The sequence below is a fragment of the Neodiprion virginianus genome, chromosome 2, assembly GCF_021901495.1.
Source record: "Neodiprion virginianus isolate iyNeoVirg1 chromosome 2, iyNeoVirg1.1, whole genome shotgun sequence".
NCBI classification, from domain to species: Eukaryota; Metazoa; Arthropoda; class Insecta; order Hymenoptera; family Diprionidae; genus Neodiprion; species Neodiprion virginianus.
This window is the reverse complement of record NC_060878.1, coordinates 30,840,861-30,865,738: the sequence shown is the minus strand read 5'-3', so window position 1 is coordinate 30,865,738 and position 24,878 is coordinate 30,840,861. Positions and strand designations below refer to the sequence as shown.

The following is a 24,878-nucleotide window of genomic DNA, read 5'->3' as shown; positions in this document are numbered from 1 at the left end:
GAAAGTATAAGGAACAACTAACTGCATAGACGATGTAGTGTCACAGGTCAGATGTGAATAAGTTAGTGCCCAAGAGAAGTTTTTGGATTTTCCGACTACTTACAATTGCTTTTCGGTGCCATTGGTAAGATAAAAAAAAAAAGTACAAAAATAACGCTACCAATAATATTTTATCTTATACATATATTTTTTTTTTCACTCACGCAGGCGAGAAAAATTCTACTGTATCAGTAAAACAGAATTGTATACGTTGCAATCGTTCGCCCATCTCGTGATGTTTATCTCTGAAATTCGGTTTCATTGGTATGATAAGGCGTCGATAATAATCCTATCGTGATTTCGAGCGGAAATAAAATACATACTTACGAAACAATCTGCGATTATGGCGATACTGTCGGGCGTAATCTTTTGTTCCTGACAATTGCCAGTACTTGGAGCGATCAATCAGCAATACGTCATTATTAATTAACACGTTAAATAATCGTTAAAAATTCTCGAATGCACGCTTGATAATGTGTCGAGTGAAGCGTCGCAAAATTGAAAATTACAGTCTTTATTATACGTTGAGAAAAACGTGACAGTAAAAAGACAAACGACTGCCATTACGACATCGAAGATTGTTCTGGAAACATTGCGAAAAAACAAACTTCATGAAACGTCAGAGAAAGACTGATTTTTTCTCCACGTTAAAATTCGTTTCCATATTTCGTTATCATTTCGTTAATCAAGTTTGGACTCCTCGTAACCTGATTGGCGAAAAATTCACATCTGCTGATCGTACTTTGATTCTCCGTAATAGATCTTATAACGCGTTATACTAATCTTGTAAAACAACAAGTCTTGTATAAACGACAAACAAACGTTAGAGCAATGAAAAAATATGTACATTAACAGCTAAGATTACATGTATGTATAGTGTATACATACGGCTAATAAATAAATAAAATACTTCGAGATAATACTACAGCTGGTATTTCACATCTCCTAAACGTAATCGAAAGTCTGTGTATATCAGTAGGGCAAAGTATGTAAAAGAGTCAGCTGAACCGGTCACCTTCTTCATTTTGCACCGAAGATAATGAACGCCAAGCAAAATCGTCAACCAAATCCTCCTGTCAAGTGTCCCTAGGATCGACAGTGAATGGTCCTTCGGCGAAGGGTTCCTGGGCACGTGTTTTCACCAGATGAAAACCCCGGTACTGTGTATTGCACCGATCGCCGGCCAGCACAGCGGGAAACCTGGGTGGACAGAGTCCGAGCAGATACGACAAAAGTCCGGGACACGGCCATCCCCAAAAGCCAACCTCGGAGTTGATGGACTCGGCGAAGTACACGGCGGCTCTATGGTGGTTGCACCCAAAGGGATTCCTCTTCTCCCAGCACCCCGGCTGCGTGATGCCGCCGTTCATGTAAAAGTCGATGTGCCCGCTGGCCTCGACCTTGCCCTGGATGAACGCGTTCGTGTGAAAGACGTCGACGAAGTCCGCGTCCCTCGGGTCGAGCTTTTCGTCCCGGCTGACGGTCACGTACAGCGGCATGGCCGGGTCCAGGCCCGTGATTCGGGGCAGCTTGTAGGGCCTCAAGGCCCTCGCCGTGAAGGCTGGCACGTGGGCGCCCAGCGAGAATCCGATAACGTGGAGGTCCGTCGCCCCGACGTCTCGCAGGATCTGGATCAGCTGTCCCAGGCACCGTCCGACGTGGGGGACGTTGTGAACGGCGACAGGATAACACGGGGCTGCGGCCAACCGATGCCAGTCGACGGCGATGACGTTGCACTCGCCCCTGACGAGGTACTCGTTCCTTATGCTGACCAGCGAGTCGAGCTGCATGTCCGAGTTGTACCCGTGGATTATTACCTTGGTCGGGTTGACGGGGTTGAAGTTCAACTCCCGGATGTTGGAGGAGCCCGACGTGGTGATGTTCACCTCCTGGCCGTTCTCGCGGTTCCTTCTGGTGTACAGGAAGAACTTTACCTCGTCGTCCGGGCATGTTCGGTTCGTCTTAACCAGGCACGGACCCAAGAAGAAGTCCCTTCCCGTCTGCGCCAGCGCCGTCGACACCATCGCCCCGAATATCAAAAAGCTCCCGAGGGCCATGTCGCTCCTTAATTTTTACACTCTCCTACTCGGCTGTTGAAGGGTTTAAAAACCGGCTCGAAGCCTCACCGCTTTCTGGTACCATTACGCAGTTTCATCCTGCTCGGTTTATTTCGCGCCACCCTTTAGTTCGCCGAAATTTTTTTTTTTTTTTCACTCTGCACACACGCGGGAATAATTCGCGACCTCCTTTTTCGTCGAGATTTTTTACCGTATTTTGACAGCGGTTTCCGCAGCTTCGCTTATCCGAGCCGATGCTTTCCGGTCGTGATACGAATCGGACTGAGGACCGATGGACGGTGAATCGGTAATAGTATGTAATGAAAAGTGTCTCTTCAGTCACTTTCTCGGTGTGGAATAAGCGGCGGTCGGGTCAGTAGGCCAGCAAAGTGGACGACTGTCGTTGTCGCGCTATTCCACGCGACTATATGGAACCGAGTATGACACACATGTGTTACGGAAGCGATTCGGCGCCTGCGCCATTGTGATTACAGCCTCTGATAATGGCTTTAATGACGCTAAATTGTTTCTTGTTCAACAGATTATGTTCTACAATTGGTCGAGTTCGACCTGCTGGTGAAACTGCTAAGAATCAACACTGCGTCACTTCTGTTTACTGCGTGGTTACATGCAACATGAGATTTCGCTATGTGTAAAATATTTAACTGGAAAATCCCTGTCGAATGACTAATTGTAAAACGCGAATAAACAATTCTATTGACAAACTGTGCCCAGCTTTACAGGTCAACTTATGTAGACGATTCAATCGACCTTCTTGATTCGTAAGAGAGAATTTTTTTCTGCTATTCAAGGTCAATGATAAAAAACATCAATAGATGGTGACGTTTCAGTCCTTTGGTGAGGGCTTTCCTCAGAACTATAATATTTATTGAACGTACCTTGTCTTATACGTGACCCATTTGACAACGATCAAAAACAAAAAAACGAGGAATGAAATTGGCTATCTGGCACAACAATTTACAAGAAATATTTTTAACACCGATTGGATGTTTTTTATCATTGATCTTGGATAGAAAGAAAAAATCTTTTTACCGGTCAATGCTATTTAAAACATTTAAATTTTATTCTCGCTGCTACCGTTTTACGAACGTTGTGATAAAATACTGTTTAAACTTTGTATAAAATATGTCTGCAAGTCTTTTGTATCATTAGATTTTTCAATTTCTCATATCATTTCTTTACAGATTGAAATAAAAATCAGCACGAGTTTAATTCTCGAATTTCTGTATCTGACGACGGTGCCATGTTCCGATAAAATTTGTGTCAAGTATATCTGATAAGCGAAGGATCGGTCCGAACGAATTCGAAAATGTTTCAAATAAATATCGCAGGAAGTCGAATAAAACCTGATAAAAATATTAAATGACAATTTTTCATCAAAAAAATAGAAAAATCTGTTCGATGACGACTACCGACGATACTAGTTCAGGGTATATTATTATGTTGTTACTGCCTGATGAACGACTTACATGTGACCTCGGAAATAAGGTTGGTAAATAACGAGAATAAAGACACCACAAGAATAAATATTAATATGCGGTTACCTCCTGCACTCGTTTTTATCATAATATCGGTAATGATCACACAACCGACAGGCAGTGTTTCAGTACTTCTGCACCGAAACTGAAGATCGTTTCAGGAGATATTACAGTCCGATCAAATTGTATTGGAGTTGGGAGAGAGTGCGATAAATTTAAAGTACCTCCTAATAATAAAGAGGTGAAAAAATGAGCAATAAATAATCCGTTGATACGTAACGACGCGATAATAAAATCGTGTGAATATAAGAACTAAATTTTGATCGCCTTCGCCGTTGCTTTGTTACTTTTTATTTGCTCTCTTCTTATCTCGGGTTGCAGCATGCGATATAAGTTTATCGCATAAGTGTGTTGTTTCTTGCGAGCACGCTGATTCATGCGTGTATAAATTGGCTTTTACAATTGAGCGATGAGCGGGTATCGCGTATACAAATACAGGCACTGACGCATAGAAATTCACGAGCATATATGCGACGTCTGAAAATTGTTATTTCATAGCTTTCCCCCAAAATACAATCACTTTTCAAATGGGATTATTTCGTTTCGATTCCACGACCTCGCTTCACCGATGCGTCTCGCAAATCACGGCTAAAAAATTTTCACTCTGAAGCTTATCGCCGAACGTACAACGGAATGATTAAAAGACAAGAAAGAGAAATTTGCCAGATAAGTATTACGCCCACATTTAGCTAATTGAGATAACGATGCGACACCGCGTGTTGTTATGGAGCATTGAGTCCCATGATACGGAATACCGAATAATTATTGATACCCTGAAGATGAATGTGCATGTTTAATATTTATGTATGTATATAACCTGTTGGATTGAAATAAACTTTTCTTTTTCCGCCTGCTTGTAAATTGATTACTCCTTCTTCGAATTTCTACACGTATTATACACTTTGCAGCAAATTCTTAATAGTTGCAAATTTTCCAACCGGGAGGCAAGAAAAAAGGGGAATTCATTATCCTGTTTCGTACTAAAAATCCAAACGATCCTTTTGTCAAAAATAGTATGCATGTAATTTTTGTCAATCGCAACATCGATATTAAACGAGCAGCGTGAAAGTAGACTTCATCAGCGTCTGCCGCAAGTTTAATTAACGCCAAGGTGTTACACAGACAAAGCTGTAGGCATACACGGTTAATTTATTCTAAAGAAAGTTTCCACCGATTATTATTCGCGATGAATATCATCGGCACCCACGTTCTCGCGTGAGCAAACTCTAGCCGAATTTTCATCAAAATTTGCATCGAGTATTAATCGAAGCCGGCGAGAGAAAAGGAAACGAAAGAAGAGAAAAAAAGAGAGAAAAAAAAATAAATAAATAAAACAACGGAGAGTACAGATTACGTATATTCGACCGTGAAATAAATTCGGCTCACGTTTTCATCGACGCTCTGCACTTACGCGTATACCATAATGTTTAATATACCTCGTAGAGAGGCACGTCGATTCCATCCCGGCGAAATTTCGCACGCCCCTTTTTGCATTAGTATTTAATGTACCCGCGCGACGAGATTTACACCAAGTGCGAACGACGAACTTCCACAAGCCGGGTTTTAGCCTTCTACATATACAGGTTCCGTTGGTATACCTATACGCACGGCTGCTACGTTAAAATTCTTCGTGTGCCTCTCGGTCTATCCTCCGTACCATCGTTTACCAATGTCTTTTAACATCGTGTCGGATAAAAGTACCCTGAAATTCGCTTATTCACTATTAATTAACTGCACCCAAGAAATCCATTCGAATATGAACCCGTTAGATAATTTTCTCGCTTGGACGTCAAGTAAATTAATCGATAGGTTCGTATTGAAATAGAATCTTTTTGTCTCGAACAAATTATCCGGAGGAACTTTTTTTTCTCGCGATCAGTATGCTGCTTTGCGCAAAAGCTTCTCAGTTGTTTTCTTATCGTATTGACCCGTTCACTTTAAAATAAAAATATTTCCTTTCGTTTAAGCAACACTTTTTGGACGATATTGATATGTTTCGGACATCTCTCAGAAATCGATGTTTTTTTCTCAGCATTTTTTTTAGCAATGTGAGAAAAATTCTACAAAATAAATAGCGGCACTCGATTTGTCAGGAAATTTTACCCCTACTTCGCACACATGACAGTTATTTAACGTACGGTATATCTCGAGAAGATCGTAAAAAAACGAAAATCAAGATTGTACACCATGGTGTACAAAAAAGCGAATGGATCGAAGGTGAATATTTCGAACAAGCAAGTAAATCGTTGTCGCCGAGGGAGGGTTTGATATTCGAATGATCGTTATGGGTGAACTCACATGGGAAGCTGACTGGCGGATGGTTTTGAGCGTTGTTCGCGTTGTGCAAATGCCTGGGTGTCGACGTCCTCTGTTTGCAAAAGCACATGACCATGCCGGCACCGATGCCAGCCAAGGTGATCAGCGTCGATACAATCGCAACCGCGAACCACGTTCTTTCCATGCCGAGGATCGTCGAGGCTTTCGTGTCTGTCGTGCAAACAAGGAGAAATTCGAGCATTGGTGAGAAACATCGAATTATGACACATCGCGCTGGTGTCTGGAAGGGTGTGTAGTAAGACATGAAGAGAAATTGAATAGTGAAAAATGAAGAGTCGTGTTATACTCACTGGCGCACAGAGTCGAAGTAGCTTCGTCCGATCCATCTCCGCAGTGATTCACACCGTCGCAAACGAGGTCTGTGTCTATGCAAAACTCTCTCGAATTACATTTGAAGTCCTTGCACGTATGTTCTGTGAAAAGAAACGAAAAGAAAATAATATCACGTGAACAGGCTCGGCCAAAAATATAAGAAAAGAAACGACAGTTATTCGTTGTTCTGAAGACGTACCGCCACTTCTCTTTACTCGGGACAAGATCAATTTTCTTTCGCTGCAACGAAAGAGGACTCGAAATAGAACGAATTAAAAATTGAACAAAGCTGAAAATGACAAACGTTTGAACGACTCCGCTCGCGGTTGGTTTGAGCCAAATTGGATTAAAGCGGATCGTCGCCGAGGCTTTCAGCCGAATGGCGAATCCGTATGCGCGAATTGGATTAAAGGGCGCCAGCTCTGATGCATGTGAAAAGAGATCACATGCCGACGTACTTTCGGGGATCAACTTCCGGTCGGTTTGCCGATGAACACCTCGAGCGAACGCGAGAATTCTCCGGGCCTCGGTTACGGGAGGATTTCGCTTTTCAATCTCAACGTACAAACTTACCCTCAAAATCGTTGATCACGCGTCATATTCGTAACGGTCTCATTGGATTTTTTGAAATTCGTATAAAAAATCCGAGGCCAAATTCCAGCGCATTTTTGAAAGAATTTTTTTCCCGCCAGCAAAGACTCCTTCGCTTTTAATCGTAACAACTTTGAATTATTCAAAGAAACTTCGGCTGTAACGGCGAAAAGAGTTTTCGAACTATTTCGTGTAGCAACGTGGCAGCTGCGTCCCAGATCTCGAGGCGGCACGTCTTGGGCAAAAATATGCGATAAAGGGGTGCAAACTTGCGATGCAATACCTCGGCCATGTGTCTTACGCTAAGGAACGGCTGCACGTGTGCAAAGTGCTAACGACTCGAGCCGTCCGCACGGTTCAAACATTTCTTTTCCTGTCTTATTTTCGGCGAAATGTACCGAATTTTTCCCCCCTGCTATTTCAACGAACTGTCAAAGTTTCGTATATTATACTAATATTCTACGATTATCTTTAATTATTTTGTTAAAATTGGAAGAAATTCCCGGCGGTTGGTAATTTTCTTAATTCAAAAGTATGACGCGTCCCGAGTTCGAGAAATGAACCAACCTCAGAGTGAATGATAATTTGGGGAGCAAGAAAAAAAAGTTAACACAGCTGCGAGGATGAGAGAAATCGTCTGAATAAAATGAAATAAATGAACGAGGGCGCGCGTTTCATGCTGTTTAAGTATATCTATAGCTGGCGGATGTGGCTGAGAGTAGAGTAATTTTTTATAATTTAATAGCTCCGAATTCTTTTGGTCAATTTATCTTGCGCCCAAGTCCGAGCCCGTACTTTAAACCGTAAAGCTATACGTATACCTATCCGAAAAAGAATCTGTCGCTGTCGTGACTAAAGACGGTCAGTCCTCAGCCTGCACCGGTAGCACCTTTTTCGAATAAATCGTTCCCGATGCGTATCAGAAACACACCTATTATACCGTACAATCGTACAGCATATAAGCGCCGGGTTAATACGACAAGGCTGTGAAGTCGTCGGATCCCAAAAAACCCGAGCCCGTAAAAGAAAAAAAAAATACCGTCTCGCGATGTAGGTACGAAAATTTGATTCCACTCGGAGAGAAAACAAATCACCGAAAAAATTGAGGGAAACAAAGACAGATGAAGATGAAGCGGAAACGAGTTTTTCATTTTACACCCTGAGTACGTACTTTTCCCTGTGAAATATTATCCTGCGTTTCAGGAGACGCTAAAAGAGAATAACATACTGTATTAAGATTGTGCGAAGTTTCGAACGTGTAGTAAAAACGGAAAAGTGCACGAAATAAATGCCACGCAATCGAAAATTGCCCCGCATTGCAGGAGAATTGCATCGACGTTTCTTCCTGGGCAAGCGTATGAGCTCTCGGAAAAGAGCGAAACTTTTCCTAGAAAATATATATATCCTTATCGTTTTATTGGATATCTGCACTAGTGTATCTAGACACAACGATCGTCGGCCCGCCTCACGGAATTCGCGAAGACGCCGGCAGACGCGGCTACATGCTACTTTTCTCCTATTTTCTACTCCCTCCTTTCCTTTCCTCTGCTTTTATGTTTGGTTTTTTTTTTCTTCTTCTTCTTCTTCTTCTTCTTCTTCTTCTTGTTTTTTTCACCTACTTCTTTTGACAAAACGAAGAAATAAACGGAATACGTTCGATATCGCGCCGTAATACTTCTGCACGAGAATTCAGGCGTTCAAACTGCAGGAAGTTATACAGATATAATACCAACGGTTACACTTTTCCATCGTTTCGAATTTCAATCGATACCATACCAGAGTTTTGTATTTGCCCGTTGAACAACGTTAAGAACTCGCGGGAATTGAATATATATACAATATATATCCGATCAAACGACGGAGAAATAATTTCCTTTTCGCGGTGAATGAAAGATTTTTACGCCGTTTCGACTCTCGTCAGATAAAATAAAATTCATTGCCTCGAGTATGTTGTCGCGTTGAACCGAGAAATAATTGATATATATATTTAATATATAATAATAATATATATTTAAATCAACGAGAGATGAAAAAGAGTCGGATCCCGGATACATGAAAAGGAGGAAAGGAGGCCATTTATACGCGGTCGTGAAACAATGCGGCCTGCAGGACGATCGAATGAAGTGCTCTTATTCAACGAAGGCTCACCGCCGACTTGGGCGTAACTGAGTATTGTTTTCTGAATAAGACCCGACGTCCCCTTATCGACGTAACGATTTATCACTGAGGGCAATTAGCGCAAGTATAAAATGAACCGAACGAATTAAGGAGCGAGGAAAGAAATTCAATTGAGAGATGGAATTGAGATTGAAGTGCGAACTTGAAATTGAAGGAATAAGAAAGTAGAGGAGAGAAAAAACGTGCGTCGCAGGATGGAAACAGAGTGGTCAATTTCAACGGACGGTTTTATACTCACTGGGATCCTTGACGGCGGTGATCACTAGACGAAAACCATTCGAATCTGTGCCCCAGCCGTCTGTCACGTATTTTAGGGTGACGAAATTCGTCCTCGTAAATATAGCGCCCACACTCTGCTTCGTATTCCGGCAGGATAGATCGGCCTGAAAACCAAGAAAAGGACGCATCTTGAGTCACGATCGAGTTATGCCGGGTATCCAGGTATACAGTTACTCGTCGTAACGTTGAAAACGACTTCTGAAACTAGGCAGTAAACAGAATAATGAATGAATCGTTAAACGCAGAGTTAAAGTCAATTTTGTTTTTATTCACAAGCCAATTCGATTTGTCTGAAATCGCGTGAATTAGCATATTCAGTGATAAATTTTGCCGATGAAAGGAGAAACGCCTGCCGTGCCGCAACCAAATACGGGCAAGTAAAGCGGATTGCCGTTGAAACGGAGAATATGCTTTTTATCAGCGACGCGATAATTTCTTCGCTTTCCGATTTGTTTCAACGTGAATGGGGATCGAAGAAGAATAAAAGACTCGATAAAGTATGCTGATGACCTGAATCGAGTGAAAAAGTTTGCATAAACTTTCGAGGTATTTTGGAAGTAACATTAAGGAGAAAAAATAAAAGGAACTGGTAGTAAGTAAACTCTAATTCGTTATAAATTTTCAGGAACACCAATGTTGAAATGGTGAAAGCGAGGATTAATTATCCTTTTATTTTCTTCCAACTTTAAACCGTGATAACGTGCAGAAGTATAATTTGCAAATACACCCGGTCGTGTATGAAAAATGGCGCGATCGTTTGCGAAAAAATATAAATCACTACGGCCCGGTAAGTCGTAAAGCATGAATTCGGTGGTTCGACTTCCTAATTACTGGCATTACGGAACGGTAATGATCACGCGGCGCACGTATTGTTATAATCAGATTCCCCCTGGTTTCGATATGGTTTTGGCGCGGATTGCATATCGATAATTAACGCTGGCCAGGCACACAGCGTCGATTCCCTAAATCATCGGGACACCAAACGCACGCACAGGGACACGTATGAATTCGTACCTACCCGTAATCACTGCAGGTAAAGGTTAACGAGTGTTAACCATTCGTAGGTCGTGGCTGCCCCTGAAGCGGAGATTGATGGAGCGCACGGTGGTTTAGATAAGCCTTAATTTTCGTCATACCTTGCATATTCCCGTAGACGCAAATTGCGGGCAATAACATTGTCAAATTACGCCTAATGATCCCCGACCCGCGCATGAGCTTACGGCCACTTGAAAACTTGGCGAACTTTTGAACCCGTTCAATTTCGGTTCACACTATTCTGCATACTCGCGCGGCACGCAATATTTAAATATTATCATATTTCAAACGTACAACGTAATATTTCAGCAATATTTCGCTGAAAAATGTCAAATATTCTACTTAAAGGAATATTTTTAACGCAATAAAGCAGTTTTATTACATACTTTGAAGATATTTCGGGAATTTTTCAATTAATTGCTGTACAAGAAATTGAACCGCTTCGGATATATTTTAACTACAATATATCAAATCTTGATCACTTTCAAGTGTTGCTATAAGATTTCGTCGCAAATATATACTTGTGGGTGAAATATATCGGGAATCATGCATTTGCAGTAGCATGTGAGAAAAATTCACCAACTAAACGATATATCAGCGTATCACTGACGTGAAACTGAGAGAAACAGCGTTAATTCGTCACAGTTTTGAGACACACGTCTCGGTACAATTTTTGAAGTCTGTACACTTTGCGGATCGTTTAAAAATAATGCGACATAAGTAAAACGAGAAAAGTATCTTACACGTGACGAAATGTGTGCGAAATATTGATACGACATGTTTCATAAATATCCTACAACTTACGTTCCAGGACATTGACAGTGTTTTAAAAATATTCGGCTTACGCGCCCGAAGCGTGAAGCTCTTGTAACAAAATATTCCTGAGATGTTTCCGAAATATAAGGTGCCGTGTGAGCAGCGTAAGAGGCGTCACAGAAGGGTCTCGAGTCAAGTATTATACCAATAATAATTCACCTGCACGGCGAAGAAGCGATAAGTCAAACGCGAGCTTCGAAAAAAGCCATCCGCTCATTATCCGGCTTTTGTTACTTCATTACTTAAGCCACGCTACACGTGCGTTTCGTACCCTTCCAGAAATCGTGATTATAATTAGACTGTCGTAATTATGAGCCTCGAAGAAAGGCTTTTGGTGGAAATTGCACCGTGCGATAGTTCGCGGTGAAACACATGCAACCCCCTACCGAGGCGAATATCCTGCAAGCTCTAAAGTCATCCTTCCTGTTCGGAATTACTCGATGCTCCTCCTGACTGCAGAAGCTCGTACAGCCAACTGTTATTTTCACTTCTGCACTAAAACTGGAAGTAACCAATTGCCCGTTTCCTAGCACAATTATTACCGCCCGAATATTGCGAGCCCGAGTTTATGCTCTACGTGCATTATATGTATTGATCGCTGCACACAGTTTCGGGATACAGAAGCTTTGTTTCCAGCCGCGACAGCAGCCCAGAGTGCAGTCACTCGGATGTTTGAAATCCCGGAATATTAACCGCCCATCCCCAAATGAAAGCTTCGAGTAATAATGCAAAAATTAGAGCATCAGGCTTTTCCCAAATTTTCGCTACCCAGCCGATTTGGAATTTGGTAATCGATATTTATTATTGAAAATTAATAATCATACATTCCATTTGCGAAACGAGTCGAGCTCGGATCTCTTTCTCTCGATGATAATTGGTATTAATACCAATTCGGGGTGCAAGTTTTAAAGTAATGAAAGACGGGCGAGTTTAATTAAAATTGAGGATCTTCGCTGCGTATAGAAAACCGCGAAAGGGGTGCAAAATCTAAATTCCACAGGCAAGACGGGCATTGTAAGAATTCAGTTTCGCCGTAGCCTGAGCGTGGAAGAATGCGATAAAATCATTCGTTCAATACCAGATGGTCCGCTGGTTTGACGTATCCTGGACAATACAAGCCAATACAAGATAATCTCCGATGTACGTCAACGCGATCAATCGAGTCGACGTAATCATAGGCACGCGAATAAATCGGAATTCCTAGGAGCTTCGTAATAGAGAAGTTGGAGAAAATTTGACACGATCGGTGAAACGCCTGCCTGCCAGTTAAGCCTGTTCCTCGACTAATTCGGCGAGGCGGTTGACAGTTGACGAAAGGCTTTCGTAAGGGAAAATTCGTCCTCGAGGTGAATCGATAGTTACGCACCCTCGTCCCCCGAACCCTTCAGGGAGCCCTCGATGAGGGGTATACAAAGCGGGTGAAGACTTGCGACGCAAAAAGGAGGGACAACGAACGAGTTTCGCCCCTGTTATTCGGGGAGATCTTCGGGGGCCTTCGGCCCCGGTTTACGCCGCCTAGCAGTATTTTACACCTGCTTATACAACACGGGAATTATGATAATAGCCGAAATGTATTTAGGGGTTATCATGCCGCGCCTTTAAAGGGAGGCCGTAATTCTCACGGAGAGGCTGATGAAACGTTGCCAGCCTCTTGTTCGCACGTTCAATTTGAAAAATTGTTCAATGCAGAACTACACTCGTATTCAGTGATCAACTGATTAGAGGTTCGCAATTTTCTTCTTTGCATCATGCTTTATAATCATTGTTCTTGAACCGTGTATTCATTCTCTCGTAAAGTTGAACGGAACTATTTGCATAAAATATCAATTCTCGACAGTGATGAACAATTGAAAAAATTCACAGTCGGTATTGATGTGTTAAAAATGATATGCCTGAACATTATATCGTCGATATTATACGGCCTGCATCGTTCAAGCGACAACTTTTGTCCGACGAGGAGATGAAATGCGAGAAGCCGAGATACCTAGTCAACGGTTTTGGACTGATTATTCGTTTAATTATGAAGGTTGGGGCTCGAGTTCTCCCTCGCGGCTCACTTCGCACTCAAGGCCTTTATTTATTATCCGGCATAGTAATAATAATGAATGTAGGTAGACGAACCGTTCTCGTGTTCAGCTTTGCTTTATGACACAATTAATTACCCGAGTGCCAGCCGCAGATCAGTCCTGAGCGATAGAATACGTACCTTAGCCTATATATACGCTCGATTCTGTCGGAGCTGCCGTTTACACGATGAAAAGGCATGATTGCCATTTTTTTTTTCCGCTCACCGTTATATTTGTGACGGGTAATTATCACCGTGCGAACAAATTACTTGATCTGCTGTAATATCATTCGCCGAACAGTTTCGCAGAGAAAGAAAAGAAGATGCAAAGAGAATCAGTGGCTGCAGCTAGCTGCACGGATCGCAGGAGAAGGGTCTGCAGATGCAATTACGATAAAAGTGAAAGCTATAAGTTCTCCCGCAGATTGTTAGCGAGGTATAATTTCGTCCCAGTCCGCGGGATATATCCCGCGGGAGGCGAAAGAGGAGAAGAAAGAACGACGCCGCTTTACCAATTATAAGAAATCGTTATGGCCAGAAAGTTACACCGCGAAATCGAAAATAGGGTGTATAACGCAAGCGATGAATTTCGCGGTTAATTTCCCCCTTGAACAAACGGCGCGGTGGCAAATTATTTTTTGTTATTGTTAATACCCGCCGCTTTATTAGTTTATACAATACGTGTAAATATGTACGCTAGAGGTAGAATATTAGGGGAATGGGGTATATTTTTTTTTCTCACCCATAATTGGAGGAGCCATGGTAATTATAATTTCTTGTTGATCTTACCGCTGTTTTGTGTTCTTTTTTCTCCCTTGTTATCGACATTTTCCCTCACACGTAAGCCTGAAAGCTCCGATATGAGTTCGGCGAACGTGTCGGGGCGGATAAAAGCGCGTTATATTCGGAGGAATTCGATGCTAGGCGCTCGAGACTTTACGAGACATAATAGTCGCTCGTTAGTTATGATAATAACGTGATAATATTGGCGATAAAACGCACGATAAGAAGTTATGCAACCTGCGACCAGCCGTTTTGTAACGGATCGTAATAAAGCTTGAACGTTGATCCGGTACGTGCCCCTCGGGGTCTGCATGTATAATTACGTAACCCGAGCAATAAGATTGACTCAGTATTAGATAAAATCAGTGCCGAATGAAGAAGATAATCATTTTCAGATCTCATTTTGCCGGTCGCATTATTTAATTAGGTATGACAAAAAGTAAAAACAAAAAAGGAGGATAAAAATATTTGTGTCGCCGTACGAATAAAATTTGTATCCTGATCTGAGCCTAAATTTTCCTCCCTTTTCTATCGTTGTCGACAAAACATGCGAGTCACACGCGACTTGGAATAACTTTTCTCTTTTATCGGTTTGATTTTTTCCTGCTCGCTGCATCGTCGCTGTTGATGTTTTTCACGGTGTGGGTTGCTCTGTGTGTTCGTATATTCAAGTTCGATATAGGGATGCACAACGACTGGAAGTGTCACTGCCTTCCACCGCATCAATCTTCCCTCTTTGCGAGTGATGTCACCCTCGATTGGAGGCGACGGCCGCCACTCTTCCAGCTCTCCTCGATAAACTCCCTCCCGCTTTAACCCCGGTTAGTTCCCTTATCTCTCCCTTTCTGGTATATCTCTCCGTCGAGACTTTTACCCGCCCCGAGAGGGACTACCAAAAACCGTGAAACAAAATGCTCGTCCCAATTTCGTGTAACAATATGCTCTTATCTCATCCTCATTCCTCCATTTTTTTTTTTTTTTTTAACTCGCATACAGTTGCGCTTTATTGAAAAGTCTGCAAAACATGCCATAAATACGAAACGAATCAACTGTCAAATATTGGTGTGAAATTCGTACGTAATTATTCACGATTTTTTCATGTGAAATTTCGGGCGACCGTTGAAGAGAATTTGATTTTACGAACGAAAGCACAAATCTCAGCCTTCATAACCGGCTTGATTGACTAATCATAAGTCATTGATTCAAAAAATACCGCACAACGGTACGGCTTAAAATTTTTTCATACCAAATGTGAGCTTTCACTGCTTTTGATCATGACGCATCGGAGAGGCGCGACGTATGTCCAAGGTACAAGGTGTATGTATGTAACTATATAGGTGTATATATATAGTATGTAGGCTGAATTTTAATGTATTCGTCCATTAAAAATTCCGAGCAGGGGGCGTGCGGGGAGGAGTGAAGGAGGAGGCATCGGGGAAAAGTAGGACGAGGGGTTGAAAACTTGCATCATTAATCAGGATTCGTCTCTTCGGTCCATTCTTTTCGTCGTTTTTACTCCCTCTCTTTCTTCCTTGTCGTTTTTTTTCCAATTTTTTCTTTCCTAATCTAGGTATACTTCATGCATCTCGTCAGCGGAGTATGAAATATCCTTTGAACGATACTGTAGGAAATAAAATGGCTGTTCGAGCCACTTATCGTTCGAGGGCGAATGACGAATGAAAATTAGGTCGCTGAATTTAGTCTTGTTAGGAATTTCTCGCTGCGTTTTCGATAAAATTTAATTTTAATTATTCGCGATAAAATAAATAACCTGTTCAGAAATTATAAAGTCCAAGCTTACCGGTGTGCATGTTGTATTGTTACACGCATCGCGTGCCAAGGCGTGCATGTATAATAGGTCTACTTCTAATTGGTAATCAATAAAAGGTGTACGCTTCTGAGTTAATGCACGAAGCAAAATTACGTTCTTCACTGTATGGGTCTAACTGGACGAAGACTACGAACGTGAATTTATGCATCAAATATAGGTGTCAACATACGTAATTCAAATTTTGCAGCATGTTTTCAGGTTTTCTTTTATTTGATACGAAACAAAATGGATGTTATAATCGATGAAGCTCAATTTCTTCTATATTATACATCGATCATGACTGAAGAAGAAACACAGAAAACTATCAGTATACTATTTGCTTTCTGATAAAACAATGGTGCGAATTTTCTCCATTAAACGCGAAATGTTCAAAATGTGTGACAAGCAAGGCTGTATTTTTTAAAAACCGGATAGAATAAGCCGAAGTTATAACTTCCGATCGATTGGAGTACTTAAATAATTTAAAGCTGTATAAACAACATCGAAATACATCACGACTGGAAACGTGGTTCGATATACGTGTATCGAAAACGCGGTCTAGCGAATTTTATTTGCGAATGAAAATCGTGAGACGCGGACCAGCAGCGAGAGCTGGAAACGAGCTAATGTAAAGAAAATGAGAGGCTCTTGAGGTAGACGGGAACGATGGAAGATTCGCCGGAGTTGGAGGAACTGGGCGAAACAAGGAGAAAACCATCCTACTGCAGTCGTCTGGAGCGATGGAACGCGGTGCAAAAAACCGGAACGAACCAAAGCGGAAATGGAATTTGTATATCAGCGCTATTTCAGGAGCGAAAATTGCCATTATCGAATAAAGCTTGCCGCACGATGCAGCGACTGGCGGCTCTCACCCATCGTGATAGAGGAGAATACCTTTAGACACCGAATTTCAACCGTAAACTTCTTGGGATTGAACAGCGACGGCGGCCACTGAGAATGATAGAAAAAATTCCGTGACTTTTCCCTGAATAAATAATAATTTTTCCATGGCTTAAATTTCAACAAGTGTCAATTCGAGTATCTAATAAATAAAGATCAGAATCAATCGCTTCTTAAAACACGTTTAAAATCTGTTTAATGATCACGGAAGCGAGCTCGGGAGAAAAAAAATTGTTCTTGGAATCTTTTTTTATGTGAAAAGCTATATTCCTTCTGATTTCGCTGCACCGCCATTAAATTAATTCTCTGACCTCTTTGGTTCTCCTGACCAGTGACCAGCGTCACATCTTCAGAAAAATTGCGTGATTCGATTATTTCTTCTATCGAAAAATCTTCACGGTGGTTCAAATTCGGTTCAAGAAAGTTTTTTTCTTTTCTTTATTGAGTTTGCCAGTAGGTAGCAAAAAATCTGACTTGTGCAATCGTTATAGTGTACAGATGATAAACATGTGACTTACGATTAGCCATAAACAGTTTATTGTTACCCAAAATCTAACTCAGACGATTAATGAAGAATTCATTCGAGAATGAATCGAGCTACATTTTTAATCAAAATCGATAAAGCAATCCATACTTTTCTATGAAAAACGATGTAACAATGTTATTACTCCGAATTTGTGAACGTGTATAGCGTGGTCCCTACGTTTAAAATTCAACGTTTCTAAATTTTTCCCGGTACGACGGAAATTTTTTTAATCACAGGTGTAGTGAGTGGATTAGCCTCGCCAAGACTTCCCAAACATTCACAAAATCCCTTTTTTGTCCAAATAATATCTTCGCCCTGACCCCGACTCTCCGATTATTCTTCCCACGCAGTCATTAACCTTCTCCGTTAAAAATAAAATAAGCCTCACCTTGTAATTTCCAACGGCATGCGCCCCGTCGTAGATGTACAAGTGGTCGTTGCAGTCGAGCTGGAGCCGATCAAAGCGAAGCATGAACCGCTGGAGGATGCTGTGGGTCTGAAATGTGATGGCGCAGTCGAGATTCCGCTCGTTCTGCGATGTCAGCACGGCCCCGTCAATTTTCCGGTAAAGCTGCTGCAGGAAGTGGTTTTTGCAGACGTGGATCATCTTGTCTGTAAATGAAATACACGAGGGATTGATTGGATGTATATCGGCGAGGATCGCGATCGGTCGTTCGATTAGTATCGGTACCGAAGTTCTACGCTTCGGCCGATTTGTTGAAACATCCAAGGAACGGCTCGTCCAGATTAACCGAAGGCTCGCCCAGGCCTGGAAAAATCATCCGATCCATTGCCCCCTGATTTATTGGCACCCCTCGGAGATAATGACGGATATAGCAAAGGGCGGATCTCTTTCGCTACGATTAACTTCAGCCGCTTGTCCCTTGAACCCAAGGAGAGAATCCTAGCTGCTGAAAACATGCGGAGAAGAGAGCGAGCGAAGGGCGGGGAGGGTAAGCAAGAATTTCCCATTCTGGTCCGGCAGCGGAGATCGGGCGGCGATTTCACGGCTCTCTTAATCCCTAGAGCGAGGTGAATACGGAGCTTTTCTACGCGTGTACGATTTTTATCAAGGCTTAGGCGAAGCGTGCTTCGCGCAGCTGTTACGCCATTTTTTTTCGAATCCGGGAGTGTCGCGCGAGAATTCGTAAAAACCCGGAAACGCGAATCTGTGCGTCGCGTGCATGTGTGAAGGATTTAATGAAAATTGCGCGTGCATCGAGCTTGCGAGCTTGGCAAAGTTTGCGACCGCGTAATTGCGCGTTGACGGGATAATATTTGCAATCGGGTATATTATACCTATACAGGCGTGCTCGCTGCACGTGTGTAACGAACGCGAACAATCTGTTATTACGAAGTTCACTAATTACCTCAAACTTGCGCCTTCTATTATAATATACGGCGGTATATCAGATCCGGAACGTTTCGAAACTTCCGCAAGCTGCACGCTCGACGTACGTACGACGAGTTTGTTGAACACGCGTACATCCAGTCCGCGATTCTCTAACTTTGCGAAATTTCAATACGCTGAGATTCTCGCACTTCACTGGATCAGCTGAGCGTTTGCAACACTGCGTATACTGTTGCAAGCAGCATGTGATTTACGACAAACGAATCGATTCTTTCGTAAATTCATGCGTAAAGAAACAAAGTCGATTCATCGAATATTCTTCGATGCATAGAAAGGCTTCTCATTGGCGGTTCCCTCGATTTCATCCTTTCGAAAAGAAAGCCGATCCCGCGGAAGAATTTTCCCTCGCCTCGTCATGCGTGTGCTTCGGAAATTCCGTGATGACAAAACAAATCTTCGCATGTGTGATATTCGTGCTCGAAATCTGTGCCGTCACCTTCCTCGCGACGACCACGTGCAGGCTAAGCGCATTAGCTGTTCGCGGAGTAGGTAAGTGCATTGACCTAAAAGCACCCCTGCCGCTCGTATAATTACAATACGAGAGTATAATGCGTGTGTACCTGTAGAGTAAATTACGTCAGACAGCTAAAACTGGACTCTGATGTGCACGAATTGTTTCACGATAAGAATTGGTAAAATTTTAAATGTAGAAAAAAAGTCTGCGAATGATTTTCTTCTCTGAAAGACAAAAAAAAAATAAAAATGTATACCTCATTCAAATTCGAATTGTTCAAACCACGACCACGACGTGGGGAATCAACCGGTGTTACACTTGAAAGCCGCGGTGCTTCCCTCGAGGGTTTCCCGGGATTAAAAGAGGTTCGGGTTTTCGGCTATATACTATGCCGCCGATACGATCCACCGCGAAGTAATCAAAGCCAGAATGGGTATCTCTATACGATACGCGATGAGAAATCGAGGGAGAAGACGTGCCTGAAAGGAAACCGACAGGTAAAGACGAGCATCGCTATACGCTTCGTATATAAGTATACCTGCGAGTCTTTTCAGCGAAAAAAACATTTTTGCTTCCTCAAGTATATATATATATATATATATATATATATACATATATATGTATACCCGAAAAAAATTGCGATGGTTTTCGCCAATTACTTCCGAAGAGAAGATGATTCGAATATTTCTATAACGTGTATTAAATATTGCAGAGGTTAATTTTTTCAAAAAACGAACCTGTATAAAAATGAAAAAAAAAACAAACAAATAAATAAATAACAATTCTTTGAGTAAGTTTGATCCACGTATGTGGATTAAGTTGTCTAATTAGTTAGATATGTTTATCTCCGTTAATATAGACGATATAAGAATTGAAAATAACGTTCTGTTGAACAGTTTTCGAGAGTGATAAGCGGATGTAAAAATTGAATAAATTACCGGAAACATGACTTGACGGTATATAAAATTGAGAAACGTCTTCTCCTCGGCATCCGTAAAAATACATGCAATGTTTGTGCGGTTTAATAAGTTTAAACGTACCTCCGATATCGTTTTGAAATTTTTAAAGCTATGACTATGTCTGACGCCGATTTTAGTTCATGTAATTTTTCGGTGAAACTCATCCACTATTTTTTTGATAATCAACTATATGCTTCATTGATATAGTGGTTGAAATAACATTATCGACTTAAAGGTTTATGCAATCTACAGCATCTTAGACTTCCGACGGTGAAACATTAGATCGTAATTATACTTTTCGAAATTAAATGCCATGAGATAAATTTAACTCAGGCTAACAATAAGCGTCCTTGTAACAACAGACAGCAAGATTTTACATGAAAAATTGATTCTATTTTTGAGCCAATTTCGGCTAGTATGAGAATTGGCAAAATAATGAAGATGAAGTTAGTAAACGTTACTTGTTAAACAATGCATGCTTAGGAAAAATCGTTACTCCGCACCCTTAGCAATGTCCAAAATTTAATAAACCAAGAAAAGCAAAAACATACTCTTATTTTGAAAAGCCAACTCCTCGAAAGTCATTCTGGAATTAAGAAACAACGATTTTTTCCCCGATGTATCGTTACGTTAACGTAGCTAACTTCATCTTCACGCAAAACACCATCCGACGATAGTAGAAAAAAAAGTAGAAGAATCTACGAGTAAACAGATTCGAAAGTTAGCCCCTCGGTAATGGGGTGCATGAAAATTCTTCACCCGAGCTTTGCAAGTATACCCAGAATAGTCGAAAAGATTCCTCATTCGCATATACGTGGAGGTTGGTAAACTGGCGCCTCTTGTTTGCATCGGGTTCGTCGAACGTTTCTCGTAGTAAACGACGCTCTCGTGCACGAGCAGGGTAGCGTCGCGACGCGTCGCGTCGGCTCGTTCACCCCTCGAAGAAGAGGAGCCCTCGTTCGGTGGAAAGCTCGCCGGAAAGCCCGTCCCCCCTCACCCTCGACCGCGATCCAACCCGCGCCCTTCTCTCTTCTCCCCTTCCGCCCCCCCCCCGCCCCTCTTTCAGACCGATCTCTCTCACTCTCTCCCCGTCTCTCTCTCTCTTACGGGGCAACGTAAGCCCCTTGCGATCAATATTACTCTCTTCAAACAGTGCCTTCGCGACCCGCCAGCCCGCAAGCTCTCCTCTTTAGCTGGAAGTCGCGCAGTCGAGTCCGCGACCAAGAGACTCGGTGGAGTCTCGAGTATCGCGTCTCCAGCAGGGTTACTCACAGTTCTCGCTCTTCCCCTCGGCCGCGTGCTCCTGCATGCAGATGGCGGCGAATATTTGGACCGCGAGGAGGAGCCACGCGGTGGTTCCCCTCCGGGTCCCCGATCGCATCCCCGAGTATCGGATTCGACACTCGCGCGCGTTTTCGAACCGCCACGGAATCGCGGCACCGTTCTTCTTCCGGTAGGAATTGCTTTACTGCAAGTAGCCGATATCCCGAAACTTGACGGCACGATGACGACGGGGAGGGAAGGGTGTCATCCTCGGCCATGCGCGGCCGTGTCTCGTGCGGCACTAAACCGAGCGAACGGCGAAAGCTACCCTCGGGTTAGCCGATTGCGCGTGCGCGCAGGCACCGCGATATAGAAAACGTTAACGGCGCGGCGAAAACTGCGCGGGAACTGTTTAACCGAAAGTATAAACTATTGTTCACGGGGTCGTTCGATTTGCGATTCGGTATTGCGTCGGGTTCGATCGGTGCACGGTTGGAATTGTCACCGAAACTAATTTCGCACTAGCTGCAACGGAGAGGGTGCTTTTGAAAACTCCATCATTCAGCCACATCTAAACCAGTTTTTAGCTGTTGTTGCTACATTTTCCCTTAACCGAAGAATGTATAAAAAATATGTTTTGCCGCTGTAACCAGAAAATCTGATATACGTCACGAATATTTTTGATTATATGCTCGTTGGAACTATATTTTATTGTAACAATTGTAACCATTCGATGCTGATGAATCAACAAATTTATTTTAAAGCCTTACTTAACTGAGAGAACGTAGTAAATTAACTAAGTACATACGGATATGACGTTGCAACAATCACAGAAACATTTAGATATTGTAATTTATAATTACATTGAATAGTTACTTGGCTCACGCAAACCTTCTTTGCAACAGTACCCGTTATAATAGTACGAAATTAAAAACTGATTAGATGATTTGATTCAGATAGGCGTTTCACTGAAATTTCTTCAGCCGTTCTTGACATGAACAGAATGAATACAAAATTAGCTACAGGTTAGTTGCTTCTATAGTTTACATTTTCGGTTTCGCTGTCCACCGGAATAATCACGATGTCAAAATTTTACGAACTGCAAATGTGGGTACAACATCGATGAACGTAGAATTTGAAATTGATTCGAATGTCCAAAGTATCACTGGGGAGTGTAAATATACTTTAAAAATTGTGGCGAACTAGACATTGCAATCTTCGAACAAATTTTCAATAGTATTCGCCCCATCGTTTTGCAGTTTTTAACTCTTTCCTCGTTTCCTTCCGTCTTTATCTTTATTCCATGAGCGGTGCTTCCGTCTCTTACCAAGTCTCGACCTCTTTCGCGCTATGAAAGTAACGATTTCTAGGTGTTATAGGAGGAGAGAGAAAGAGCGAGCCGGTCGAGGGACGACGCCATGCATCCACCCCTATGCAAGAATATGACTCATATGCACACCCTACGTCCGGTCTGCGCGTGTTTATGGCTGTTTGTACACATGTGTAAACGTTTAAAACTATGTTCAAACGGAAACGGAGTGAGAAGAGAGTCGGAAGAAGGGAGTGTATCACGCAGCTTTGAAACGTTTCAATTAGAGTCTCCAATCGTTTAAAAAGGAAGCCTTTGACATGTCCAGAACCCAAGAAGTAATGATGAATTTAATTGACAGGTTAATTGCCGAGCATAAACCACAAATGTTTTTTCTTAATTTCTGTTAACGGCTTGGAAGGGAAATATGTCAGTGTCTGAACCTTCCTTTATATTATATCGTTGATTTTATTTCTAGGAGAAAAATTGCAGTCTTTTTCAGAAAGTAATTATCACATACCTGTCATACATATAATGTCTATAATAAGATGTTGCGAAAAAAAATAATTTTTTTCCTTTACTTTTAAACAGATTCAAAAGCTCCACATAGGTTTAAAAATACACCTGTTAAAATTTGACCTCTTAATATCAACATTAAGATATTGCGCATCGCACTTTTCTACTTCCCGTAAGAATAACATTTACGGTCCTCAAATAACTTTTGAAAGAGTAGATTTATCGTAAAATGATAGGAGACGTTTTTTGAAGAGCATTCAATTCTCTAGAAAAATGTGTCTATGAATTTTCTATGCGACGCATCGTTAACTAGTTATAAAAATTAGAAAGAGCAAAAACAATTTTTTCCATGTTATTCTCATGGAAAATAGAAAAGTGTAATTCGCAACTTCTCAATGTTATTATTAAGAGATGAACTTTGAACAGGCATATTTTTATACCTAAATGGAACTTTTGAACCTGTATGGTTTTTTAATTTTTTTTTTTTTTTTTTTCTTTCAACATTCTACTGTATAATATTTTCCTCCGCATTAGTCTAACTTCACTCCCTCGAGTCCTCGTGTAGTGGATAAACATGTTTCTCACCATCACGCGCCCGGAGAATTTTGAGGGAATATTCAGGGGTGGATTTCAGAGGTTGATCCTGGATATTATACGTGATAAGAGCGCGATGAAACGATAATCTTTTATCGTTTATAAACTTTCCTGTGATCAGTATATGGACTAGCAGCGCGTACCGAGGCGCGGAGTATCTCAAGCAATCGAATTAACGTTCCTGTCGGAAAAACACGGCGGTAATGAAGGGGAGTGAGAAGAAGAACAAGAAAAGCGTTTATTCGCCCTGAGACAAGTCCTCTCGGGCGGTATATATATATGTATAGAAAAAAATATATATACATATGATAAACGTGTATGCATATGAGATACGATAAAATCAATATAGGAAATTTAAATTTAAATAAAACAAAATGGTAGAGAATATTAAGTAAAATAAAATAACTTGTCAACTTGTTGTTTTCCCTGTTCCCTTATTTTCACTTCGACCACGTAAGAAACCGGTAACCGTCAAAAAATCGTCTGGAACTTTGAAAAATACCAGCACGTTAGTCAGCTGAGTGGGAACAACCCTTTCAATACCCTTAGAAAAAGAACACAGCTGCACCAAAATTCGACAGCCTGCCTTCTACCACCTCCGAGCGTTCCTCAAGAATTTGACAGCGGGCACCAAAATCAGGGCTGCAACACGTAAGCATCTCAACCTTCGATTCTAGCCCCTGTATAACTAAGCAACACCGTATATTTTCTGCGCACGGTGATCAAGTCATATTTTAAGATCGGCCAATTCATCAAGCCTTTTGAGCACAGCTTTCACCGCTCTCGAAACAGAACGGAGCTTACTATCTAGTAAGGCCAGGGAAACAGGCCGAGGATCCAAATCGCGTCTTTCGCCAGGTCCTTGATGGATACAGCTAATTAGTAGCTGAGGTACCTGAGGTACCCGACACTTTGGGACTAAGAAGTTAGAAATTTTCAAGGCGGCCGAACTGATACTACGTCACCGCACCTACACCTATGACACTTCGCTTGGTACTAGTGTGCTAGGTAACACGCATACGATCGGTTCACGTGATCAAGACATACAGCAATCGCTCAGATGGCCGAAAATTGAACAAATTGGT

At 41.9% G+C, this 24,878-nt stretch overlaps 2 protein-coding genes across 2 annotated transcripts in view; both read right to left on the bottom strand.

Annotated features, from left to right (window-relative positions):
• The window catches only part of LOC124298687 (laminin subunit alpha-1-like), a 155,252-nt gene that overhangs the window by 93,415 nt on the left and 36,959 nt on the right, over positions 1 to 24,878 (bottom strand). The window contains exons 2-5 of the mRNA XM_046751042.1: positions 17,676 to 17,899; positions 9,312 to 9,456; positions 6,283 to 6,405; positions 5,954 to 6,142 (exon numbers count right to left, since the gene is read on the bottom strand). Of these exons, the coding sequence (XP_046606998.1) occupies positions 5,954 to 6,142; positions 6,283 to 6,405; positions 9,312 to 9,456; positions 17,676 to 17,899 (681 nt within the window). The remainder of the gene's footprint in view (positions 1 to 5,953; positions 6,143 to 6,282; positions 6,406 to 9,311; positions 9,457 to 17,675; positions 17,900 to 24,878) is intronic.
• On the bottom strand, positions 164 to 2,534 carry LOC124298693 (lipase member H). Its single transcript, XM_046751057.1, has one exon. It carries the CDS (start codon positions 2,094 to 2,096, stop codon positions 1,116 to 1,118), a length of 981 nt encoding a protein of 326 aa, XP_046607013.1. The 5' UTR covers positions 2,097 to 2,534; the 3' UTR covers positions 164 to 1,115.